The 21981-nt window shown below is 41.2% G+C and overlaps 1 protein-coding gene across 1 annotated transcript; it reads left to right on the plus strand.

The window, feature by feature from the left end:
• Positions 1-5490: 5490 nt before the first annotated feature.
• Positions 5491-19695, plus strand: swi5 (SWI5 homologous recombination repair protein). Its single transcript, XM_080047337.1, has 5 exons — positions 5491-5661; positions 6527-6575; positions 6813-6916; positions 15161-15255; positions 19148-19695. The coding sequence occupies exons 1-5, from the start codon at positions 5561-5563 to the stop codon at positions 19210-19212; spliced, it is 414 nt and encodes a 137-aa protein (XP_079903463.1). The 5' UTR covers positions 5491-5560; the 3' UTR covers positions 19213-19695.
• The last annotated feature ends 2286 nt before the right edge of the window (positions 19696-21981 follow it).

Genomic DNA, 21981 nt, shown 5'->3' on the forward strand with positions numbered 1-21981 from the left:
TTTTTTTACATCAACCTAACCTAACTTTTACAGCTTGACGTCCATTATAGTTCTTTACTGAGGTTTCATTTTGTGGACTTCACTGCATTCCTTATGTCCCTGATTTACTGATGTATAGATCCGTGGGCCAAAGAGGAATTCACCTTAAAAGGCACAGCTATAAATATTTAACAGGCCATAGCAGTCCACTCTAGTCTCTCTCTATCTCTCTCGACTCTCTGGACTGAAGGTATACTCCTTCTTGGAAAAGTTCCTGCTCAGGACAGTTTTAATTTTCTGCGCCTGGCGGACCTGGAGGGCGGATTTTCTGACTGGAGGAGCCGCGGCTCAGTTTGATGGACACACATTTAATGAATGAAAGTATTTGTTGCTTGATTTTTGAAGAAGAAATGCTGGTGGTTGTGTGAGGGGTCAGGAAGCTGATTGGACCTTTCCATCCCTCAAAATGGATGGTAAATGCTGTTTTGCATGTCTCTCTCTCTCTCTCTCTCTCTCTCTCTCTCTCTCTCTCTCTCTCTCTTTCTTACTCTCTCATGCTCTACCTTTCCATCTCTGTTGATTTGATCAGCAATCATGCTTGTTTACTTTCCCGACGGGTGAAACAGTGAATGGTTTTGTTTTTTTTGTTTACCTTGTGACATGTATTTCCCTGCATATACACTACACACACGCACACACAGACACACACACACACACACACACACACACACACACACACACACACACACACACACACACACACACACACACACACGCAGTTCTCAATGCTCTGCTTTCCTTACTTTTTAAACTGAAATGTGAAAGTTGCACAAGAAATGTAGTGCCATAAAGAATTATTATAAGATACATTTATTATTATGATTCTTAATATTATTATGACAAGTGTATATTCAAATGCAGTGTTGCTTTTACCCTAAAGTATTTGAATTACTCGCTTTATTTGATGATCCAGGTGTTTTTTCAGACTCGGTACAGTCCAGCAGAAATGTTTCTGTCCTTGTTTCTAATGTATAACTAACAGACACATTGTTGCTAATAAAATGGTGTGAAAATCCCTGTGATCTGTTTTGTTGCTGCTGTTATTTTCACCAACATTGTCTTGTGGTTTCACAGAATGTGAAAATGTTGTTGAGATATTTTATCAATATGAATTGACTCTTCTTGATATAAAGGTTACCAATGGACATTGACTGTAACGGAAATGCATATCACGGGCATTCAAAGGACCATATGTCTGCCCTGTGCCAAATGTTGCATAGTGGATTCAACTAAAAGCATTGGTGCATCATCCTGGATTGTATTATTCAGTGAACTGTTGAACTAAAATAAACCAGATAATGCTTTTCTTCTAAGTTAAAAGTGTTGCAGCAGAAATACCGTCACATTAACATGAGAGAAACAGGCAAGCTTGCCAAACCCCCCAACTGCGGAGACAGCAATACAAGTCTGTTTTGCACACAGATCAAGTCACCGCAAAGGCGACAAGAGTGATGGTGGCAAACAACTATGAATGGGAGAAATCAAAAACAAGAATGAAAACGCTTAAATGCGATGATAAACCAACCTGACAGATGGAAAGGGGGGAGAGGGGGGGGGGATGATAGTCACAATGAAAAATTCATATGTGCAGGAAAGGCTAAAAGGTGTAAATGAGGAGCTTTACTCTGACAACTAACCCTGGTGAGTCAGAGAGGGAAGCGGACTAATAATCATCACACAATGGAGGAAAAAAAGTAGAAACCATTTCAGAGAGGAAATAAGGGTAGTTATTAGAGGGGATGAGTCAGAGCCTAATGAATGAGAAGCAGCGCATAGCACTGAATGAACACACAGACAGATGGAGGCGTATAGAGGAGTTGATATCAAACTGAGGCCTCCTTGGCAGGGACATGAATAGCCATTTTGTGCCGGCATTACTGTAACACAAGAGCACCCGCTTCAGACATGAAAAACCCTTTCCGATTGTGATGGATTCCCTTTGATGTGGATACATTCAAGCTCCCAATTATTCCCATATGAACTGCCAGTACTGCGATGGGATATTACTGTCACTCCAGCATTCTACCCAATTATGTTTACTGATTCTCTTGACAGGTCATTAATAATATATATTGAAGGATACTTGAACCACTTGTCTGGTAACGGTATATTTCAGTTTCAGGTCCAGAGCTCATTGTTGGGAACATGGGAATAAGGTCTAGCTGCCGTGATGTTACTGTAAGAGTGAGGTCAGACCATTCGTTGTGACGGCGTCCTTCCATCATGGCTGACATTTTTCCAGCTCAGCAGGAGTCTGCCCCATAACTGCAACAGCCTGACAATCTATCAGCTGCTTGCTGCCTGAGAATCCTTCACCCAGGCCCTGGATGCCAGTTTGACTCGTTAGATAAAAACGTGTGTGTATGTGTGTGTGTGTGTGTGTGTGTGTGTGTGTGTGTGTGTGTGTGTGTGTGTGTGCGTGTGTGTGTGTGTGTGTGTGCGTGTGTGTGTGTGTGTGTGTGTGTGTGTGTGTGTGTCTGTGTGTGTGTGTGTGTGTCTGTGTCTGTGCATGCGTGTGTGTGTGTTTAAATATTTGAAACACTGATTGGACATGCTATGGCTGTATAAAGTAGATCAATTGCTCGAGCAAACATTTGTGCGTTTGCACTGTATTTGTGTGAATAAGCTCTTGCGCAGGCTGTGTGCATTATTTAGAGGCATAATCGCCTCCAGTGTAAGCAGAGCTGGTAGCCCTGCCTTTTAGAGGTGTATCGATGTTTTATGACATGCTTTGAATCATCCCCCTCATCTACCCCTGGTCCTGCAGCAGTGTGCTCCCTCTCCCTCACTCAGTGTCTGTCCACTGCATCTCCTGTGCACTCTTTTAGTCTCTCTCTCTCTCTGCTATATTGTCCTTATCTACTCTCTAGTATTGCATGTACTGTCCTCTGTGTGTGTGTGTGTGTGTGTGTGTGTGTGTGTGTGTGTGTGTGTGTGTGTGTGTGTGTGTGTGTGTGTGTGTGTGTGTGTGTGTGTGTGTGTGTGTGTGTTGTGTGTGTGTGTGTGTGTGTGTGTGTGTGTGTGTGTGTGTGTGTGTGTGTGTGTGTGTGTGTGTGTGTGTGTGTGTGTGTGTGTATCCACGTTTTCTTGTCCATCTATTACGGACAAGTAACTATGTCTCGCTGAACACATGCTGATTTTGACATTCCACAATAGCAAACTGACAGGTGTAAATATTGAAATGTAGGATGGCTTTGTTTAAATGGATCCATTAAGCTTCTTCAATATCAGTTCCCTGGCATTGTGCATGCTTGCTTGCTGCCACAGTCACTTTCAGTGAAAAAATTACCTATAACCACAGTCCTATAAGCGTAAAATAATACACCCATTCAACACTTTGGCCTATTGTAATAACGTTGATATACAGTGAACTGCAGCATTTGTTAGAATAAATTGACACTTTTGTTTAATTCTATAATGATACTGTGTTTTATTACAGAACAAATGCAGAACATGGCTTGCCAATACTGTAGTCCTTTATCTTGGCATTCCTGAGGCCCCCTCACAATCATTGTATGTAACCCAGACTGCTAAAAATACACACAGTTCAAGCTTTGAGAGGTTATAGCACATTGGAAAGGATCCCTTCCCCCAGACAAAAGACGGATGTACAACTTAAATCACAAACATAAACTTCTCCAAACCTCTATGTCATTATTCCAGGAACTTTCTCACAAATAAAAGGCGACTTTGTGTCCTTAATTCATAAATACATAAACACATACAGTACGGCAGAATAAAACACACACAAGTACGCACACAGATGCTTATTGCTGTGTCAGAATGTGGATAAATCCTCCACAAATCTCACCCTATCCGTCTCACACACACACACACACACACACACACACACACACACACACACACACACACCGGAAACACACACATAGACATTGCTGTGTGCGGAGGCCACCGCCCTGGTGTGTGTAACTTGCATTTTCTAAAAGGAGATATGCCATGCCTCCTGTTTGAATTTTTCATTCCCCACCTCTCCGTCTGTGTATAACAACTGATAAATAAGCAATGAATCCTGTGGACATAACGCAGAATGGACTCGAATTTTATGTCCTCCACACTCCCCAACACAAACTCCCCTGGATACACATTTTGTCTGCCTCTCTCTTTCTGTCTCACTCTCTGCACTTCTATGAACCCTGTCTGTCTTTCCAAATCACACTCACTGTCTGACTGTCTGTCCGTCTCTCTCTCTCTGCATTTCAAAGGCTGAATCTTTTGCTGTGTTCATCTTCTCTACTCGCCCATATTAGACTAATACTCTGGCTCCAATATGTGATGGAAAACTGTGTGTGTGTGTGTGTGGGGGGTGTGTGTGTGTGTGTGTGTGTGTGTGTGTGTGTGTGTGTGTGTGTGTGTGTGTGTGTGTGTGTGTGTGTGTGTGTGTGTTTTCATGGTTTAAACGTGACCTTTTGCATTGTTAATCCACCGCCCATTTATATTTAGAGCGCTGGGGGGCTGTGAATCAGTATGAGAGGCACCTGGGTGAGCAGTTCACAGTGGTAGCAGTTTATTAGCACATTAATAAGCCACAAGCCACAACATCATTCTCTGATTATGCAACATCTTTGTCAGTCAACAAGTGTGTGGGCTGTTTCAGACAGAGAGGGAGAAAGGGAGAAGGAGAGAGAGAGAGAGAGAGGGTGATAGTTGTGAGGGAAAGAACAGAGAGGTGTGATGGTGACAGAAATCAATTTTAGTCAACCAAGTGGTGCTTTGACGCCATCTGGTGGTGGCCTAAGGGGAGTGGCTTTAGTTAGCCTAATTAGGCTAACTAAATGTAATAGGCTTTTTGGGTAGACAGCCCTTTGTTAATCTCCATGAGTTTAGCTTCAACGTCTTTCCCACATCTTATCATGATGAAAACCCGAGAAAAGGGTCAATTTAGGCTTCGTTAGCCTATAGGCTACTCTTTTTTTTCTTTAATTTATTTTGGCATCAGGCAGATATGCTAGCCTATTTGCCATGGTGATTAAGTGGTATAATTTACAATGCATATATAGCTTACAACCTTTACATTAACAGAGATTTATGCTAGCTGCAAAGTACTTGACGATTTTATAGTCTTTAAATAAAATATTCAAGTGCTCTGAAGCTATCCTCCCTGTAACTGTTTAAAATTCAGCCTAAAATCTGAGTGGCTGGCTATCATATATATAAAACCTAGGCCTAATATAGCCTACTATCCTTTGCTGTTTATGATTATGGGTTTTTTATAGTCTGAGAAAGGACTAGCGTTAATTTGCAAACACTACAAAGTCTCCTTTCTCCTAAAACTATCCGTAGGCCTTGTTGTCACCATTTTGACACGGGCGTTACCAGGGTAACAAAACGTCTGTTAATCCCGCCTCTCGGATTCAAGAACCAATCAGGTTTTAGCATTAGTCTGTTTACGCCCACAGCCGCGAACTGCAAACTTCCTACTCCTCTCGGTGTTCATATCCTGCTACATTTAAATTAACCACAATACACGTAATAGCATTACATTCACAACAGTTAAGGCAGCATGAACACAGAGCCGTCCGCTGAAAACGGCTGTAGTGCAAATAAATGTCAAAAAGTTTCGACGCCGGAGGGGAACGACTTGAAAAAAGGAGCAGTGAACAGGTAACTGGTAACAGCTAGCTCTGACGCTAGCTAGCCGTCATATCATCTGCTAACGTTGAATAACTTTATCTTCAGGCATGGGTGATTAGTTTTAAAATATTTGATAGTTGTACAAAGTTTGTACTACAAACACCGTTTCACTTAACCTATATGTCTCGCTGTGACGTTGTCCCAAGACACCAAGGAAATATGTGCTGTTGCTGTATCACTGTAGTAGGCATCAGTATCATCATTATATTAGCGGAGGGAAACACTTAGCAACTTGTGTTTACATAAAGACCTCAGGTAAAGACAGATATCTCTTTGATAACATCAGAGATACAATGTTGTACTATTCAACTTACTTGCGTTAACTGGGAAAATGCGTCATTTTATGATTTCTTTCTTGGTAGAGGTCAAAGTTTACTTGATGACTACAACATCAGCTAATATCATCTTATTTTAAATCTTACCACCCTATGGTAGGTTCCTCTGGATACTTTATTCAAATAATTATAAGTGCCCCTGAAAATAAGTACATTTTTTAACGACGTCACATGTTGTGACATATGAAAAACACAAGATATTTAGAGGCAAATGTCATCTGAGTTATCCTTGGGGTTGATCATTGAATATTGAACTCATTGAATTAGTTCTGTGTTTAAAACGTTGGAAAATAGTTAAATAGTGGGAGGTTGTGACTCTTGCTGTAAACCTGTTTTGGTACACACACTATGGTACATGCAAGACAATACCGTTTTTATTGCAATTATTAATCATTGAGGATTTACTGTATGAAACTTAACTTAAGCATCTCCAAAGATGCTTACTCTCATCAAGTAAAATATACACTTTTAACATCAGTTGCCAAACCTTCTCTCCACAGAACTCCATTCTCAAAGTTCAGGAGAGTACACTCCAACTTCAAATCCCCTGTAAGTAAACCCCCTCTCTGTCCACACACACACACACACACACACACACACACACACACACACACACACACACACACACACACACACACACACACACACACACACACACACACACACACACACACACACACACACACACACACACACACACACACACACACACACACACACACACACACACACACACACACACGTTTTGCCACATGTGCATTTCAGTAACATGCTATCTCCTCACAGCTTCAAGTAACCGGGACTGCTAAAGTAAGCCCTGCAGAGGAGGTGGCAGAGCTAGAGAGAAGAAGAGAGCAGCTGGACACAGAGATTGCACAGCTTGAGGCTGAGTGAGTACAGCTGTATGTGTTTGTCTTCCTCTATTTCTGCCTTTGAGTCCCAACCTTAATAGTATGGTTTAAAGTCAAACATGTAGATTAGTGGGTAGAGAATCAATAGTGTTGATTCCCCCACAAATAATACCCTGAAATAACTTGTGTGTGTGTGTGTGTGTGTGTGTGTGTGTGTGTGTGTGTGTGTGTGTGTGTGTGTGTGTGTGTGTGTGTGTGTGTGTGTGTGTGTGTGTGTGTGTGTGTGTGTGTGTGTGTGTGTGTGTGTGTGTGTGTGTGTGTGTGTGTGTGTGTGTGTGTGTGTGTGTGTGTGTGTGTGTGTGTGTGTGTGTGTGTGTGTGTGTGTGTGTGTGTGTGTGTGTGTGTGTGTGTGTGTGTGTAATGTCATTGTCCATGTGTGCTCTTTTTGCATACACATAGTGTTCTCCGAATTAATCTGATTTGCTTCTTTTTGTGTTTTTATATATATTGTGTTTTTATATATATGTGTGAGCGTGTGTATGTATGATCCTTTGCACACATACAGTCCCCTCCATAAGTATCGGAACAGTGAGGCCAATTCCTTTATTTTTGCTGTAGACTGGAAACATTTGGGTTTGACACAAAAAGATGAATATGAGACAATAGCTCAACATTTAAGCTTTCATTTCCAGGTATTCACATCTGGATCTGATACACAACTGAGAAGATATAATTTTTTGTAAAGGAACACCACATTTTTAGGCGAGCAAAAGTATTGGAACAGATAGACTTTAAATAAATTAAAGTAAATAAACCATAATATTTTGTCGCAAATCCTTTGCTTGCAATAACCGCATCAAGCCTGTGACCCATTGACATCACAAAACGTTTGCATTCTTCTTTTGTGATGCTTTTCCAGGCTTTCACCGCAGCCTCATTCAGTTGCTGTTTGTTTTGGGGGGTTACTCCCTTCGGTCTCCTCTTTAGCAGGTAAAATGCATGCTCTATAGGGTTTAAGTCTGGAGATTGACTTGGCCAGTCTAAAACCTTCCATTTCTTGCCCCTGATGAACTCCTTTGTTGTTTTTGCAGTTTTTTTTGGATCATTATCTTGCTGCATGATGGAGCATCTTCCAATCAGTTTGGTTGCATCTTTCTTTAAATTGGCAGACCAAATGTTTCTGTAGACTTCTAAGTTGATTTTGCTGTTGCCATCATGTGTTACTGTGTTGTTGTCAAGATGAACCTTTACCAAAGTGATGGAAAGGCTAAAGTTTAGAGAAAGAAAGGATCTACTCATGATCCCAAACATACAGGCTCATCTGTGAAACACTGTGGAGGCAATGTCATGGCTTGGGCTTGCATGGCTTCTTCTGGGACGGGCTCATTATGTAACACATGATGGCAACAGCAAAATGAACTCAGAAGTTTACAGAAACATTTTGTCTGACACTTTAAGGAAAGATGCAACCAAACTGATTGGAAGATCCTCCATCATGCAGCAAGATAATGACACAAAACGCAACAAAGGAGTTAATCAGGGGCAAGAACAGGAAGGTTTTAGACTGGCTAAGTCAATCTCCAGACTTAAACCCTATAGAGCATTCATTTTACCTGCCAAAGAGGAGACTTAAGAGAGTGACCCCCTAACACAAACAGCAACTGAATGAGGCTGCGGTGAAAGCCTGGAAAAGCATCACAAAAGAATAATGCAAAAGTTTGGTGATGTCAATGGGTCACAGGTTATTGCAAGCAAATGATTTGCGACAAAATAGTACGTTTTATTCACTTTAATTTATTTAAAGTCTATCTGTTCCAATACTTTTGCTCGCCTAAAAATGTGGTGTGGTAAGAAAAGTCAAGCAAACGGTGATATAGTGTATAGCATCAGGTTTATTTTCAATCAAGAATAGCAAGAATTCTCCGCGGAGAGGTCACTAGTTCCAACACATGTAACGTGCAGCAAAGAGTGACAAAGTTCACTCAAAATCATGGACTATTTAAGGACAGGTAATCGAGAGACAGACAGGTAGGCTGGGTGAGGGGAAGGAGGGGAAGACAGGTTGGGAGACAGACAGGGCTTGAGATATACATTCATATTATAATCGTGGGTGGGGCAGGCTGCCCCAGAACAGCAGGAGGCTGTCTGCAGGATCATTGTCACCTTTCAAATGTATAGTCAGGCTGGCTCCACTCGGGAGATTGAGGGGGATGGTTGAAACTACATTTCAGTTAGTCAGTTTACACTAAAACACAGTCAATGTATGTTTTATACAGGCCTGTAGCAAATGTTTCCTATTTCATTAATAAGCATTCTAACATTTGAGTCCAGACATACATCATATGCAAAATCCGCCACCACACTTCTCTCTTTTTATCATATTATGATAACATAAAAGATAGCAAACCACAGTAAGGCAAAATATACACTAGGGGAGAAAAAATTAAACCCCAAAACAGTCAAAAGGTAAGGCAAAAGGAATAACAGGGAATAATAAAAACCTCGTAAGGAAAAAATATAAACCCAGGACAGGCCAAGAATCAAAGGATAAGGCCAAAATATCAAGAAGCGAGTTTAATGTGAAAAAACCTCAAATCGAATTCCAAAGAGGAAAAACATTAAACCAAAGAAACAAAAAAAACAAAACAAAAGTTTAAGGCCAAAGAAACAATGAAAAGCTGAAACCAAAAACGATAAGGCAAAATAGTCCTAGAATGCCTGTAAAGTTCAAAGAGCCCCAAGGGTAGCAGAAAGGCAGACATTTTCCATCAGGTCTGAAAGCATGGAGGGCGCACACTGTGCACCCTCGACGGCGATGAGGGTCCTGTAGACAGACAATAGGAAAGCGGTGTTTCACATCTGGGGGGGGGGGGGACGCAGGCCAGACACATCAAGACTAAAGCCCAAAGCGCGGTAGGGCGTCGTCTGGCTCTCCATGGAGCGAGGTGGTTTGGCCGTCCTCTTCTTCGTCGTGGCTGGTGCTGGTCCAGCTGATGTCATCTGGTCCATGCTGGTGGGCTGTAGTCCTGTAGGTGCCTCTCGATCCGTTCGCTGTGACTGGCATGGATCCAGGTGGTCCGTTCTGCAACCTTCACGGCCGTCATGGAGGAGAGGAGGAGTTGAAAGGGTCCCGTCCATCGCTTGCCTGTCAGAACCTCCGTCTGGGAGCCATGACCACAAACCGATCCTCGGGTGGTGGCTGGTCGTGGTAGTGCATCCTTCACCAGTCTGTGGAGAGCAGAAAGAGAAGACAGGGGAGTGACCGTGACAGGGACAGTTGACAGTAGGCGTGCTTAGAAAAGTTGTTTGTGGGAAAACTCAAGTATTTTGTTTAACGGCAGTCATAGCCGCTATGGCAGCCAAAAAGAAACAGTTTGTAAAGGTATCACATATGCGCCCTGCAACTACTTAGGGTAGGAGCAAGTAGCATCAAAAGGGTTGTCACTAATGTGTGTGTTGGATGCAGAAATCACCGTGAAGCCAACTTGGCCTTGCGCTGAGGCCAGATGCCGTGAAGCAGAGACATCCACCAAAGCTCCAGGTCTGGAAGGGACAGCGGAGGCGCCTTTCAAGTCAGGACAGGGGGAAACACTGCTGCATACACTGTGACGCATAGAGGAGAGAAGGATATTGTTCAAATATAATCAAAGAGACAGCGACATGAGGTATCAACATGGCAAATTGAGAAAAGCCCACTAAATCAGCTTAAAAGGGAAAGAAGATAACACTTATAGCAGAAAGTCAAAGCCATAAATAACAACAATGTTGACTTGTCAAATAAACAAAGGGATCTTACCTTTTGGATGCAGTCATCAAGCAAAACAGAACCATAATTACTTACCAAAAAGACCTGCAAAGCCCACAATGTAAACTGTGGTGAAACATCAACAAGTTTGCAGCAAAGTGTTGATAATGTGCAGCAAAGAAAACAAAACAAATTACAAAGTTAGTTGTGTTAAAATGAGTTGTGTTAGGTTTTAGGAAAACCACAGAATGCGAGAAACAGTACAAAGAAACATAAAAGAAAACAGGTATGGGAATAGCATGAGACGAGCATATTTCCAGGGAAATATTAGAAAGCAGCACCTACAAGAAAAGTTTGGAAGCAAATTTAGCAGTTAGAAGCAAAACAAGAACAAGTTTAAGCAAAGCTTAAACGATCGCTGCGCGCAACAGAAAAACTGAAATACACACCCAAGTGTACAGAGTTAATCCAAACAACAACAAAAACACAAACATACAAAAATCAAGCATTCAAAAATGCCGGCAGCAAGGTGACCAATTTGGCTAATGGTCAGACAGATGCCAGAGATTCCACACAAAACACAGAGAGAGAAAAGGAAAGAAAAAAACAAGCCAACTGACTGATTTTTGGCAAAGCCAGAGATCAGAACTCTGTACCCTCACACATAAAACACCCCTCAAACTCAACCAAAACTATAACAACAACAACCCTCTCACTGTCTCACATGTGCTGTGAAGCACACAAAGTAAAAACTATGAGGGAATTGGCTATACAGTAAGTGGGCTATCAGTGGGCAAGGGCAATCTCTATCGCTTGCTCTGGGACAGAACCACAGAGCACTATACAACATCTCTCCTACTCTGTGTTGCAAAGATAAAACAGCCCACAGTCAAACAGGCTAAACCAACCTAAATGTAGAGCCTAACAAATTGCCAAGTTGCATGAACACGAGGGTTCAAAGGAGAAAGAATGGAATAGCAAACCTGCAGGAGGAAAAGTTAGTGCAAGCAGCCAAAAACGTTTCATTTATAACGGAAAATAAATGTCTGAAAGGTGAAAACTGTTTAGCATTGCATGTTTTAAAGGCATTGATGGCCGATCAAAACGGTGAGTGGGCTATCAGCAAAAGTGATTGTCACAGCGACAGTGGTGCAAGGCTATAGTGAAACAAGGGGGAGATACTTACATAAATGTAAAAACATGGGTTTCTGTGCTATTGAGAAGTAAAATGGGCATGTTGGCTGGGCCTACAAAAGGGGGATCTAAAAGAAATGAGCAATCAAGAAAACAATACAGCTTCTTTAAGAGTGGCTGTGCATGTTTATCTGTGGTTTAAAGAGATGTAAATGAGGGAGTTTGGCTTGAACCAGGACAAGTATTTTCTAAAAACAGATGGGCTAGTCCTCTTTCTAAAAGGAGGCATGTAGTAAACAAGATTAATGCTAGAAACAAGGCAAAAGTGACAAGTACATGGAGACAGGCTAGTCCAGCCATGACTGCAAAAATGAGAGTAGCCCTTTTTGCTACAGAGGATTCATGTAAACACAGGAGGTGTAGACAAAGGCATTTGTTAACAGAGTCAACTTAGGTGGCAGTGTCCCTGTCGTGCTGAAGGGAGACTGAAAAACAGACAGAACAAATTATTTTAGAGATGGGAAGAAAACAGCATTAAATCAGGCAAGTTTAGCAAAAGTCCCCAAAGTCAGGAAAAACATTGGGGGAAAACACAGTCAATCCCAGTAATTTACACATGGTGAACACAAGACAAAAGGCCATGGTCAGGACGGAGGATTAGACAAAAGGAAGATGCAAATGATGAGATGGTTGAACTAAGCAAAACACAGGGAGGATACCACACCTTGGAAGTGGGCCATAGCAGACGAATAATAACAAGAGAAATACTCTAAGCAGAAGGTAAAAATGGGCACCTTGGTTGGCCCAAAAGTGTTTAAAAGTAAATTGGTAAAATAGCGAACCTGAAAGCCTACATTCGACTGAGGCATATCCATAAGCTAGGCTAGATAGAAGAGCAGACATTCACAACAGTGACCTAGGGAATCGTCGCTTACCAACTGGAAGAGTGTTTGACGCTGCTCCTCTGCTGGAGAGAGCAGCGGAAATGAACATGGAGCCAAAAGAGCCCACAGGAAAAGCCTCTGAAAGAAATCACACACTAGCAAAATCAAGTGAAAACACGTCAACCAGCCCCGAAGGCCGGCTCCTGTTTTTGCGTGTGGCTAGTTCAGCCACAGAAAATGACTTTGCACAATGTTCCCTTCAACAGGACAACTCCAAACTCAAAAAGGAATTTAAAACAGATAGGCAGCTAGCTTTAGACAAAGTTAATGGCAAGGCCATCTGAACAGGGAATTAAATGGTAGCTAAAAGACATATGATGCCTCAATATCCTAAGGCTACAGGCCTGAATGCTAAAAGTAAATGGTTCGAAGCGTCCTGTAATTTAAGGCACTGGGAGACACAGTTAATCTTATCTTCAACGGCTGGCTGACACTTATTTGCCCGCCGATTAGCCTCTTCAGACCAGTGGGTAAATGCCAGCCAGTCGGCCCGGAAACGTTTAGACTTCCGTTTGTGACTACTTTGTTCTTCAGCTCCTTGTAACTGTGCTTTCAGCAGCTTGAGCTGAGCGACGCTAAAACTACCCCCTATTGGGAAACCAAAGCGATGCCAATCTTGCATCTGTGTCACAGCTGAATCCCCATAATTCGTTCGCATATATTGTATACAAGGCGAATTTGGAGTGACTAACTCGGCTCGTTTGCTAAAAATCATCCCCATTGTTATAAACACAGAAATAAGCCCACAATTTTCTTACCTTTTCCTTGTGGTACCGTGGCTAGTTAACACAAAGCAAAACAGAATGAAAAACAACAAGACAATACAAAAAACAAAGACAAACAATAAAACACTTATGAAATTTCAAAATTCTTGCTATTTGATCGAAAACAAGCCCCACCAACACAAATATCTTGGTCTGTAAAAGGGTTAACAATTCTAGTTTAATCTCCCAGAAGGACCTGTTTAATAATTCAGGCTTTCCAAGAAAACTAAAATCTCTCTCTCTCTTTTTTTTTTTTTTTTTTTTTTTTTTTTTTTTTTTGTAAAACACAGAACTCTCCACTGTCAACAAAACAACCAAAATAGAGGGCCAACTCTGCCCTTATGCTATGTTCACAAGAAGGGAAAAATTTTAAAGGAGTTAAAACCTGCTGGAGAAAAGAAAAATTAGTACAAATGAAAGCACTGTCCAACTGCTTGTCCCGGTCCGTCAACCGAACAAGTAACATTACCCATTACTAAACTACCTAAAACCTTCCTCTCAACCTGCTCAGTTCAACTTGAACAAATAAGACTAATTCGTCAATTCCAGTCCCGTGCTTGGCGGAAGGCCATTCAGATGCATTAACAGTCACAAAGCACCCGGGCCGAAGCTAACTCGTGGCTGTTCACTTTGGCGTTCTAGCTTTATTACATTAATGGTTAATTAAAGTTCATGCTCACTTCCAAGTAAATTTAAACGGGAGAGTTTCGCTCCGACTGTAGTGTAAAAAGTTCCTACAGAGATGCTGCTAGAAGAACACTTTTACCCAATTGTTGTTGCTTTAAAACAAAACATATTCTCACATACCGATTCGGAGGAGATGACAGAGTTCCCCACGGGACGGCCAACAGAGGTCCTCTCTGTCCCGAAATGGAAGGGCTTGAGAAAAAGGTGATCAATCTTCTTGCAGTCTGTTGTCCGGTTCCCGTGGACCCTCTGCCGGTGTTCTCCTTCCTGGAATTAACTCGCCAATTACTGTGGTAAGAAAAGTCAAGCAAACGGTGATATAGTGTATAGCATCAGGTTTATTTTCAATCAAGAATAGCAAGAATTCTCCGCGGAGAGGTCACTAGTTCCAACACATGTAACGTGCAGCAAAGAGTGACCAAGTTCACTCAAAATCATGGACTATTTAAGGACAGGTAATCGAGAGACAGACAGGTAGGCTGGGTGAGGGGAAGGAGGGGAAGACAGGTTGGGAGACAGACAGGGCTTGAGATATACATTCATATTATAATCGTGGGTGGGGCAGGCTGCCCCAGAACAGCAGGAGGCTGTCTGCAGGATCATTGTCACCTTTCAAATGTATAGTCAGGCTGGCTCCACTCGGGAGATTGAGGGGGATGGTTGAAACTACATTTCAGTTAGTCAGTTTACACTAAAACACAGTCAATGTATGTTTTATACAGGCCTGTAGCAAATGTTTCCTATTTCATTAATAAGCATTCTAACATTTGAGTCCAGACATACATCATATGCAAAATCCGCCACCACAGTGGTGTTCCTTTTCAAATAATGATATCTTCTCAGTTGTGTATCGGATCCAGATTTGGTCTTTTTTTTCAGATCTTTTGGTGTCAAATCCAAATGTTCCCAGTCTACAGCAAAAATAAAGGAATTGGCCTCACTATTCCGATACTTATGGAGGGGACTGTATGCTTTTTTTTTGAGGCCATTTGTGTGTGTGTTTCTCCAGGGGATACAGCGTAGAGGAGCTGGAACATCATATTGATTTGCTACATGAATACAACGACATCAAAGACATTGGACAGTCACTCCTGGGTCGCATTGGTAGGAGAACGCTCATAGACATTTTAATTCAGTCCTTTTAGTAGCGTTTAAAATAATTTACAAGGCAAAGATGACAAATCTAAGATTCTCTGTAGATACTTATATTTTGTGGGTCATTGTGTAATTAGACTTGGAGACAAGGTATACAGGGGAATGTTAAGGCCTCTCCTTTATACCATATAAAGCTTTTAAATTTGAACTGAACTTACGCGCAGTAAAAAAAATCTGAACATTGATTCTTATTAATCCCTCCTTTCACACTTTTATGATCAAGTCAGCAGAATTCTATTTTCGTATTTAATTTTGAATTTAATACTTGACATATCTGCTGGTCATGGCAGCCATTTATAGGATGCATCCTCTCCTCCCTTTGTTAGCAGAGTCCTTTTTATATACTGTACATGACAGAAGACCAGTTGAAGTTATGACTCATGAGTTATTTTCAATTATGTGGTTGTGGGTTCCCCACACACACACACAAAACATAGTTGTACGATGACATGCAAAGCTGTCAGTTGAATGAGTTGTCTGTCTGTCTACAAGTGACTCCTGTTTACCCGAATAAATGCGTTTGAACTCTGAACCTTCTAGATAAGATATACAACAATATGCCTTTTTCCCCACCTGTGATTACATCTTAATCTATGCTTAGTGGTAGTTTGATGGTTCTGCATCATTAAGATGTTTTTTTTTTAAATATATAGCTAATAATGCTGTTTATGGAGGAAATTAATGTGTTCTCCTAAAACCTGATATGCCACCATGGCCCATATTTATATGTGCAAACATTTAAATTCAGGTATTATTTGTAGCTATAGCTTGACATAATATTGCAAGTTAAAAATGATGAGCTTTGCTCTGTGTTAATACAATATATTAAGATTTTTTTTATTTATTGGTTTATTTCAGGGACATTGGACATTAATCAACAGTCAAACTGTAAGTGAGCCAGAGTTAGCCTAAGAGGCTATTGTGGTAAAGATTAAGTTGTTCTACAACTGACCAGCAGAGGGCAACAAAATATTGTTTCCCTGACTAATTCAAAGCATGCATTTGTGTAAATACACTGTCATTCAACTGCATGTATTTACACAACACTGATTATATTTGATCATGGCAAGCACACATTTTGATTTCATTGGCAGGCCTACTAAGCTTTCAATGCCATTAGATTATCACTTCAATGTGCCTCTCTTATTTGGGCCCGCTTGTTTATTCTTAGGCTCCAACCTTATCTATCTTAAATAAACCAGCCACTGAAAGTCCTTCTAACGTTCTATGTTCAGTCACGTGTTGGTTAATGAAATGGTAAAAGGCTACAGCTATGTAGCACTTTAATCCAAAAGGCTTAATTCACAGGATGTTAATTTGTATTTTAGTGTCTTTAAGTGTGTACCAGATGGTTACCACATGGTTGTAATGTGAAATTATATTAACCTTTATCAGATCTAGTTCTTGGCATTATTGCAGATGCAGTTGACTGTGTTCAGAAGGGTTACTTAAGAATTGCCAAATAACTGTGTCCCCATTAATGTGAGCTCTCTGGGGATGAAACCTCTTGTCAACCTGATGCAGTTTGTCATAGTAAATCTTTTGCAATATTCCTGGAGTTTGTGAGGTGACACATTGCTAGTAATGAACCCTAGTTCTAGTCCGCCTCCTTGTGTCATTTCAAAAGTAGGCCTATGTTATTCTATCATGCCGTCACCGTGGGCTTAGGTTGAAGTTGCAGGAATCCACAAGACAAAAAACGTAGCACATACTTAGAACCAATATTTGGTGTTGTGTGTATATAAAGCAACTGTATTACAGCTGCTGAGAGTTGGCAGTGGCACATTCCTCAGAACACTTTCAATCATCTTTCAGTGCTGTCTGGCCCTGCTGCAGTCCATATATTTCACTAGGCCTATATGGAGGCTCCATCTGCAGTACTTTCCATTTATTGTTTGCAAACCTTGAGAATCCCAACTGCAGGCTTTCAGTTGAGCAGATAAAATAGCTTCAACAAAGCTTCTAAATTCAAGCAATTTCTTGCCCACGGACAATTTGACATGTAAATAGGTGGTCTGGTCAGGTCAGTAGAAGGCCCACTCCTCCTCAATGTTAGCCAACAGTTGGCTAACATCGATCAGCGTTGCCCTCATACATCATATTATGACAGAAATAATAATGTTATCAAAATTGAACTTTCGGTGCTTCAATTATCAATTCCCTAATTAAAAATCACAGAATGGATTGTAGCTAGTTCAGCAATTTCAGGCTAAAAGGTCCATCACTTTTATTTCTAGAGGTCAAAAAGTTGTGTTTTGCGTTTTACCTTTTAACTACAACTCTTTTGACACTGCATGGTGCTGTGTGTAAATCCATCAAGTAGTGCTGAATGTACTGAGTGTCTGTGGACACACCAGTATGAGGAAAAGGGCTACAATTGGTGACAGAGTGTTGTAGGTCTGTGTGTCTTTTAAGAATGTGTGTGTGTTTATGTGCTGCAACTGCATGAGGTTGAGGAACTTAGTGTGTAGAAGTTCACCCATTTCATGCTGTTAGGGAGGTTTTGGTGTACCACAGCTAGGTCACAGTATTGAGCGTGTCATAACAAACATGACGTTTTACCTACTTTGACATTTGCAAGCTTGTGTGTGTGTGTATGGTGTTAAAAAGAATGCAGACACTCCCAGAGTAAGTAGACTTGTCTTTGTGGAATATGTATACAGGAACAACACAGATGTCTAGACATTCCTTGAATGCTCTTAAGTCATTTATTTCAAACTTCTGTGGCAGCTTGTGTTAAAAAAAATACAGTCCAATCTCTAATTTTAAATCTATGTTGATAGTTTAAAAGCTAGCTATCTTCTCTCTCTCTCTCAGTCCAGTGGACAGTCAGGATGATAATGCCCTCTTAGAGAATGGAGGTGGCGTTTCCCCTCTACCACAATGGCAGTCTTTCACATCACTTACGCACAAGTATAGTACAATCTCTGTCTGTCATGCAAACACTCACACATACACAAACCGTCAAATACATGCCACCATCCTCGCTTTCCTCGTTCATGCTCATTGTCTCTCTCTTTTTCTCAAACACACACACACACACACTTTCACAAAGAGTGTACACTTAAGCACTGAGTTGCTGTTGTACGCTGTTATTCTGAGGGGGAGGAGATGGGTGGACACAAGCTGTAGAGGGAGAGAGGAGACAAGAGGAGATGCCCTACAGTACCCTCCGAAGACAACTGTCCCTTTGTCTCTCACGGTGTCCGTCTGTCTGTCCAGATGAAGGTCATTGTCAAATCTCCTTGGAAATTTTCAATTTTATTTTGGGCCTATACAGTCTGGTAAAATATTCAAATTGTCAGTGATTTCAGAGATTGTGTATCACCCTTGAGTTTCACAATTTTTTTCTGCAACAGAATTTGCTATTGGTATTCATATCTCATGAAATTAGCAATGTACTTAGCTGAATACTCTGGTGGCGCAAAGATGATTGACAAAATCGCGTAAAAGCAAAGAACAGGTCTGTGTATCAGTGTAGCCTAATTCTGCAGGATGTAAAAGAGACAGAGATCTAGCAGGTGGGGTGTGTGTGAGATAATATATAGTAAATTATACTTTCACAGGGTTAAATTATGAGAAAAACCTTTTAACAGCTTTAAAAAGCAGTACAAAAAAACGATACATAGTATGGGCTGAGATAAGAGGCCTGTATTTTTTCAATAGCCTTTTAAAGATATTGTATATGCTCAAACCTTGTGTTTAAGGGATTCATTTTCTTGGTGCTGTGATATTGGGTCTGTTCAGTGTTTTGAGGATTGTTTGAAAAGTAGACCAGGGAGTTTGTTGACCTATCTTCTGAAGGGTCCTAACCCCCCACATGCTTTGCTATGTTTTGCAGCTGCACTGAGGGGGACCACCACACGAGATCTCTACAGCCACTTTGGTCTGGAACTTGACGACTGAAAGAAAGAAAGAAAAAAAGACTGGAGAAAATATATGTATGAAAATACAGTGGTGGGAATGGTTCCTAAAACCAAGGGGAGAAGGGAATAAAGAAGAAGAGAAAAGAACCAAATGACTTGTTAAAAGGATGGATTTGGACTGAAGATGTGAAATGGAGGAACTGTTGACTTCAGTCGGCTCCTTCAGACAGAGGTTTGCCCATTTTCTTTGTGATTCTGTTTCCACTTCTTAACATAGACCGAGTTGATTAACGATGAGCGTGATAAGACAGCAGGCTGGAGTGATATTAAAAATAGGCCACCAACTCAAACCATTAACTTGAGGCTGTGACGGAACAACCCAGGTATGCAAGAAAATAAATGCGTTTGTGACACTTGTTTTGACATTTGAGCTTGTTTTAAATGGAGTGGAAAAAGCTATGCAAATGTTAACAGAACAGAGGTGGTAATAGGGTTAACTCAAAGCGTAAAATAAAATGTACTAGCTCCCTGTACCATATGCTTGTTATGTTGACAATAATATGTAATAAACCCATTTTGCATTGTTACCTTTTAACCTTCTATGGAAACTCAAGAGTTAGGGATACATCGTAGTCATAGCATTCGCTTTGTGGAATGAATCAGCTGAGCTGAACTATGCAAGAAGGCCTCATGACACACACTGTAAACTGCTATTCCCTTAAAGGTTCAGTAAGCGGAATGGTCAGTTTAGCTAACTCATCCCTACGTCACCACATAATGCAATGCGGTCTTCATGCAGCGAGTTATCAAGCATTATCTCAGATCCATAAGTGTGATAAAACCACATGATAAAAAAGAGATCTGCTTTATGAAACGTGCACACTATATAAGTGATCACTGTACGAATAAAGTGCTATTTCACACTTATATTAACATAAATAAATTGCTTACTTCATCTTTAAGCAGTTTCTGTACAGGTAATAATCTTAATGAAAATGTAAAAGTTAAATACAGGTCAGGTCAGGTCATGTTAATCCCACCCACTTAAAAAGAAGAAAAAAAACAGCGGAGAAGGAAACGATATTATGCAACTGTCACTCTCATTTAGAGTTTCCTGTCTGTCTCCAAAGGACTATCTTACAGTTAAACTACAAAGGAAGGGTTGTACGCTGACTTCCTCTATTAAAATATGTTATGTTCTGCTTGCCTGAAACATGCCACTGTATATGGTCTCCACTTATAGCGCTTTTCCCTGGTTTTTCACAGACTCAAAGCGCTTTACATTGTTTTGTACACTTTCACCCAATCACACACACATTCATACACCGATAGCGGGGGCATTTCGTGGTTCAATGTCTTGCCCAAGGACACTTTGACACTTTTGGTGGGGAGACGGGGGATCGAACTTCCGACCCTGCACTCAAGAGGCGACCTCCCTGCCCACTGTGCCACTGCCACCCCAATATGTACTGAACCGAAAACATGTAGTTACTAACTTAAGTTAATGGACAGAAAACTGCCATAATACCCTGGGTGTGCCCTTATCTGTCTGAGGAACCACTGATAATGTGTCTTCTCTGGCTGATAGAGGCACGGTCTGTTTGACTGTGCTCTGTGTGTGTCAATAGGCATACAATTTGTGAGAGGGTGTGATGAAGTGTGCTGGCACAACAAAGCCAAAAAATTGGTTCAGGTGCGTTTATCTCTGCAGGTCAACACTCTTCCTATTTTCTTATCTATTTATTTGCCAATATACAATCTCTTACACCAGGCTCTGCATGGTACCAGATGGTTACCACATGGTTGTAATGTGAAATTATATTAACCTTTATCAGATCTAGTTCTTGGCATTATTGCAGATGCAGTTGACTGTGTTCAGAAGGGTTACTTAAGAATTGCCAAATAACTGTGTCCCCATTAATGTGAGCTCTCTGGGGAGGAAACCTCTTGTCAACCTGATGCAGTTTGTCATAGTAAATCTTTTGCAATTTTCCTAGAGCTTGTGAGGTGACACATTGCTAGTAATGAACCCTAGTGCTAGATGTCCGCCTCCTTGTGTCATTTCAAAAGTAGGCCTATATTATTCTATCATGCCGTCACCGTGGGCTTAGGTTGAAGTTGCAGGAATCCACAAGACAAAACATTTAGCACATAGAACCAATATTTGGTGTTGTGTATATAAAGCAACTGTTTTACAGCTGCTGAGAGTTGGCAGTGGCACATTCCTCACAACACTTTCAATCATCTTTCAGTGCTGTCTGGCCCTGCTGCAGTCCATATATTTCACTAGGCCTATATGGAGGCTCCATCTGCAGTACTTTCCATTTATTGTTTGCAAACCTTGAGAATCCCAACTGCAGGCTTTCAGTTGAGCAGATAAAATAGCTTCAACAAAGCTTCTAAATTCAAGCAATTGACCGATGTAGTGTTCGGTTGTCAGTGAAAACCTTATCGTTAGAAAACCTGCAGGCTGCCGATGGGTTTTAATTTGTATTGGCCCATAGTGGCTGTCCCCTTATTGTTGACACCCCATCCTTACTCGTTGTTAGCTCTTTCGTGGGTCCCTTCAGGTGACATATGCGTATTCAAAGCGCAGATAAAGGAATGGACGTGGTGGTGGTGAGGCTGACTCATTTTACGCCACATGGTTCGCCATAAGGGCCATGTTACCACAGAATGGAAAAAAAAACCCTCTGTGTTTAGTGTTTAATGTTGCTGGCTCAACTGTCTGTCGGTCGGAGTCGGAGAGCAGGCAGGGCCTCGCCGCATTTCCTCCTCAGCAGTGCCGCAAACTCCGCCCCCACCGGAT

Source organism: Ammodytes marinus (assembly GCF_949987685.1).
Source record: "Ammodytes marinus genome assembly, chromosome: 18".
NCBI lineage: Eukaryota > Metazoa > Chordata > Actinopteri > Uranoscopiformes > Ammodytidae > Ammodytes > Ammodytes marinus.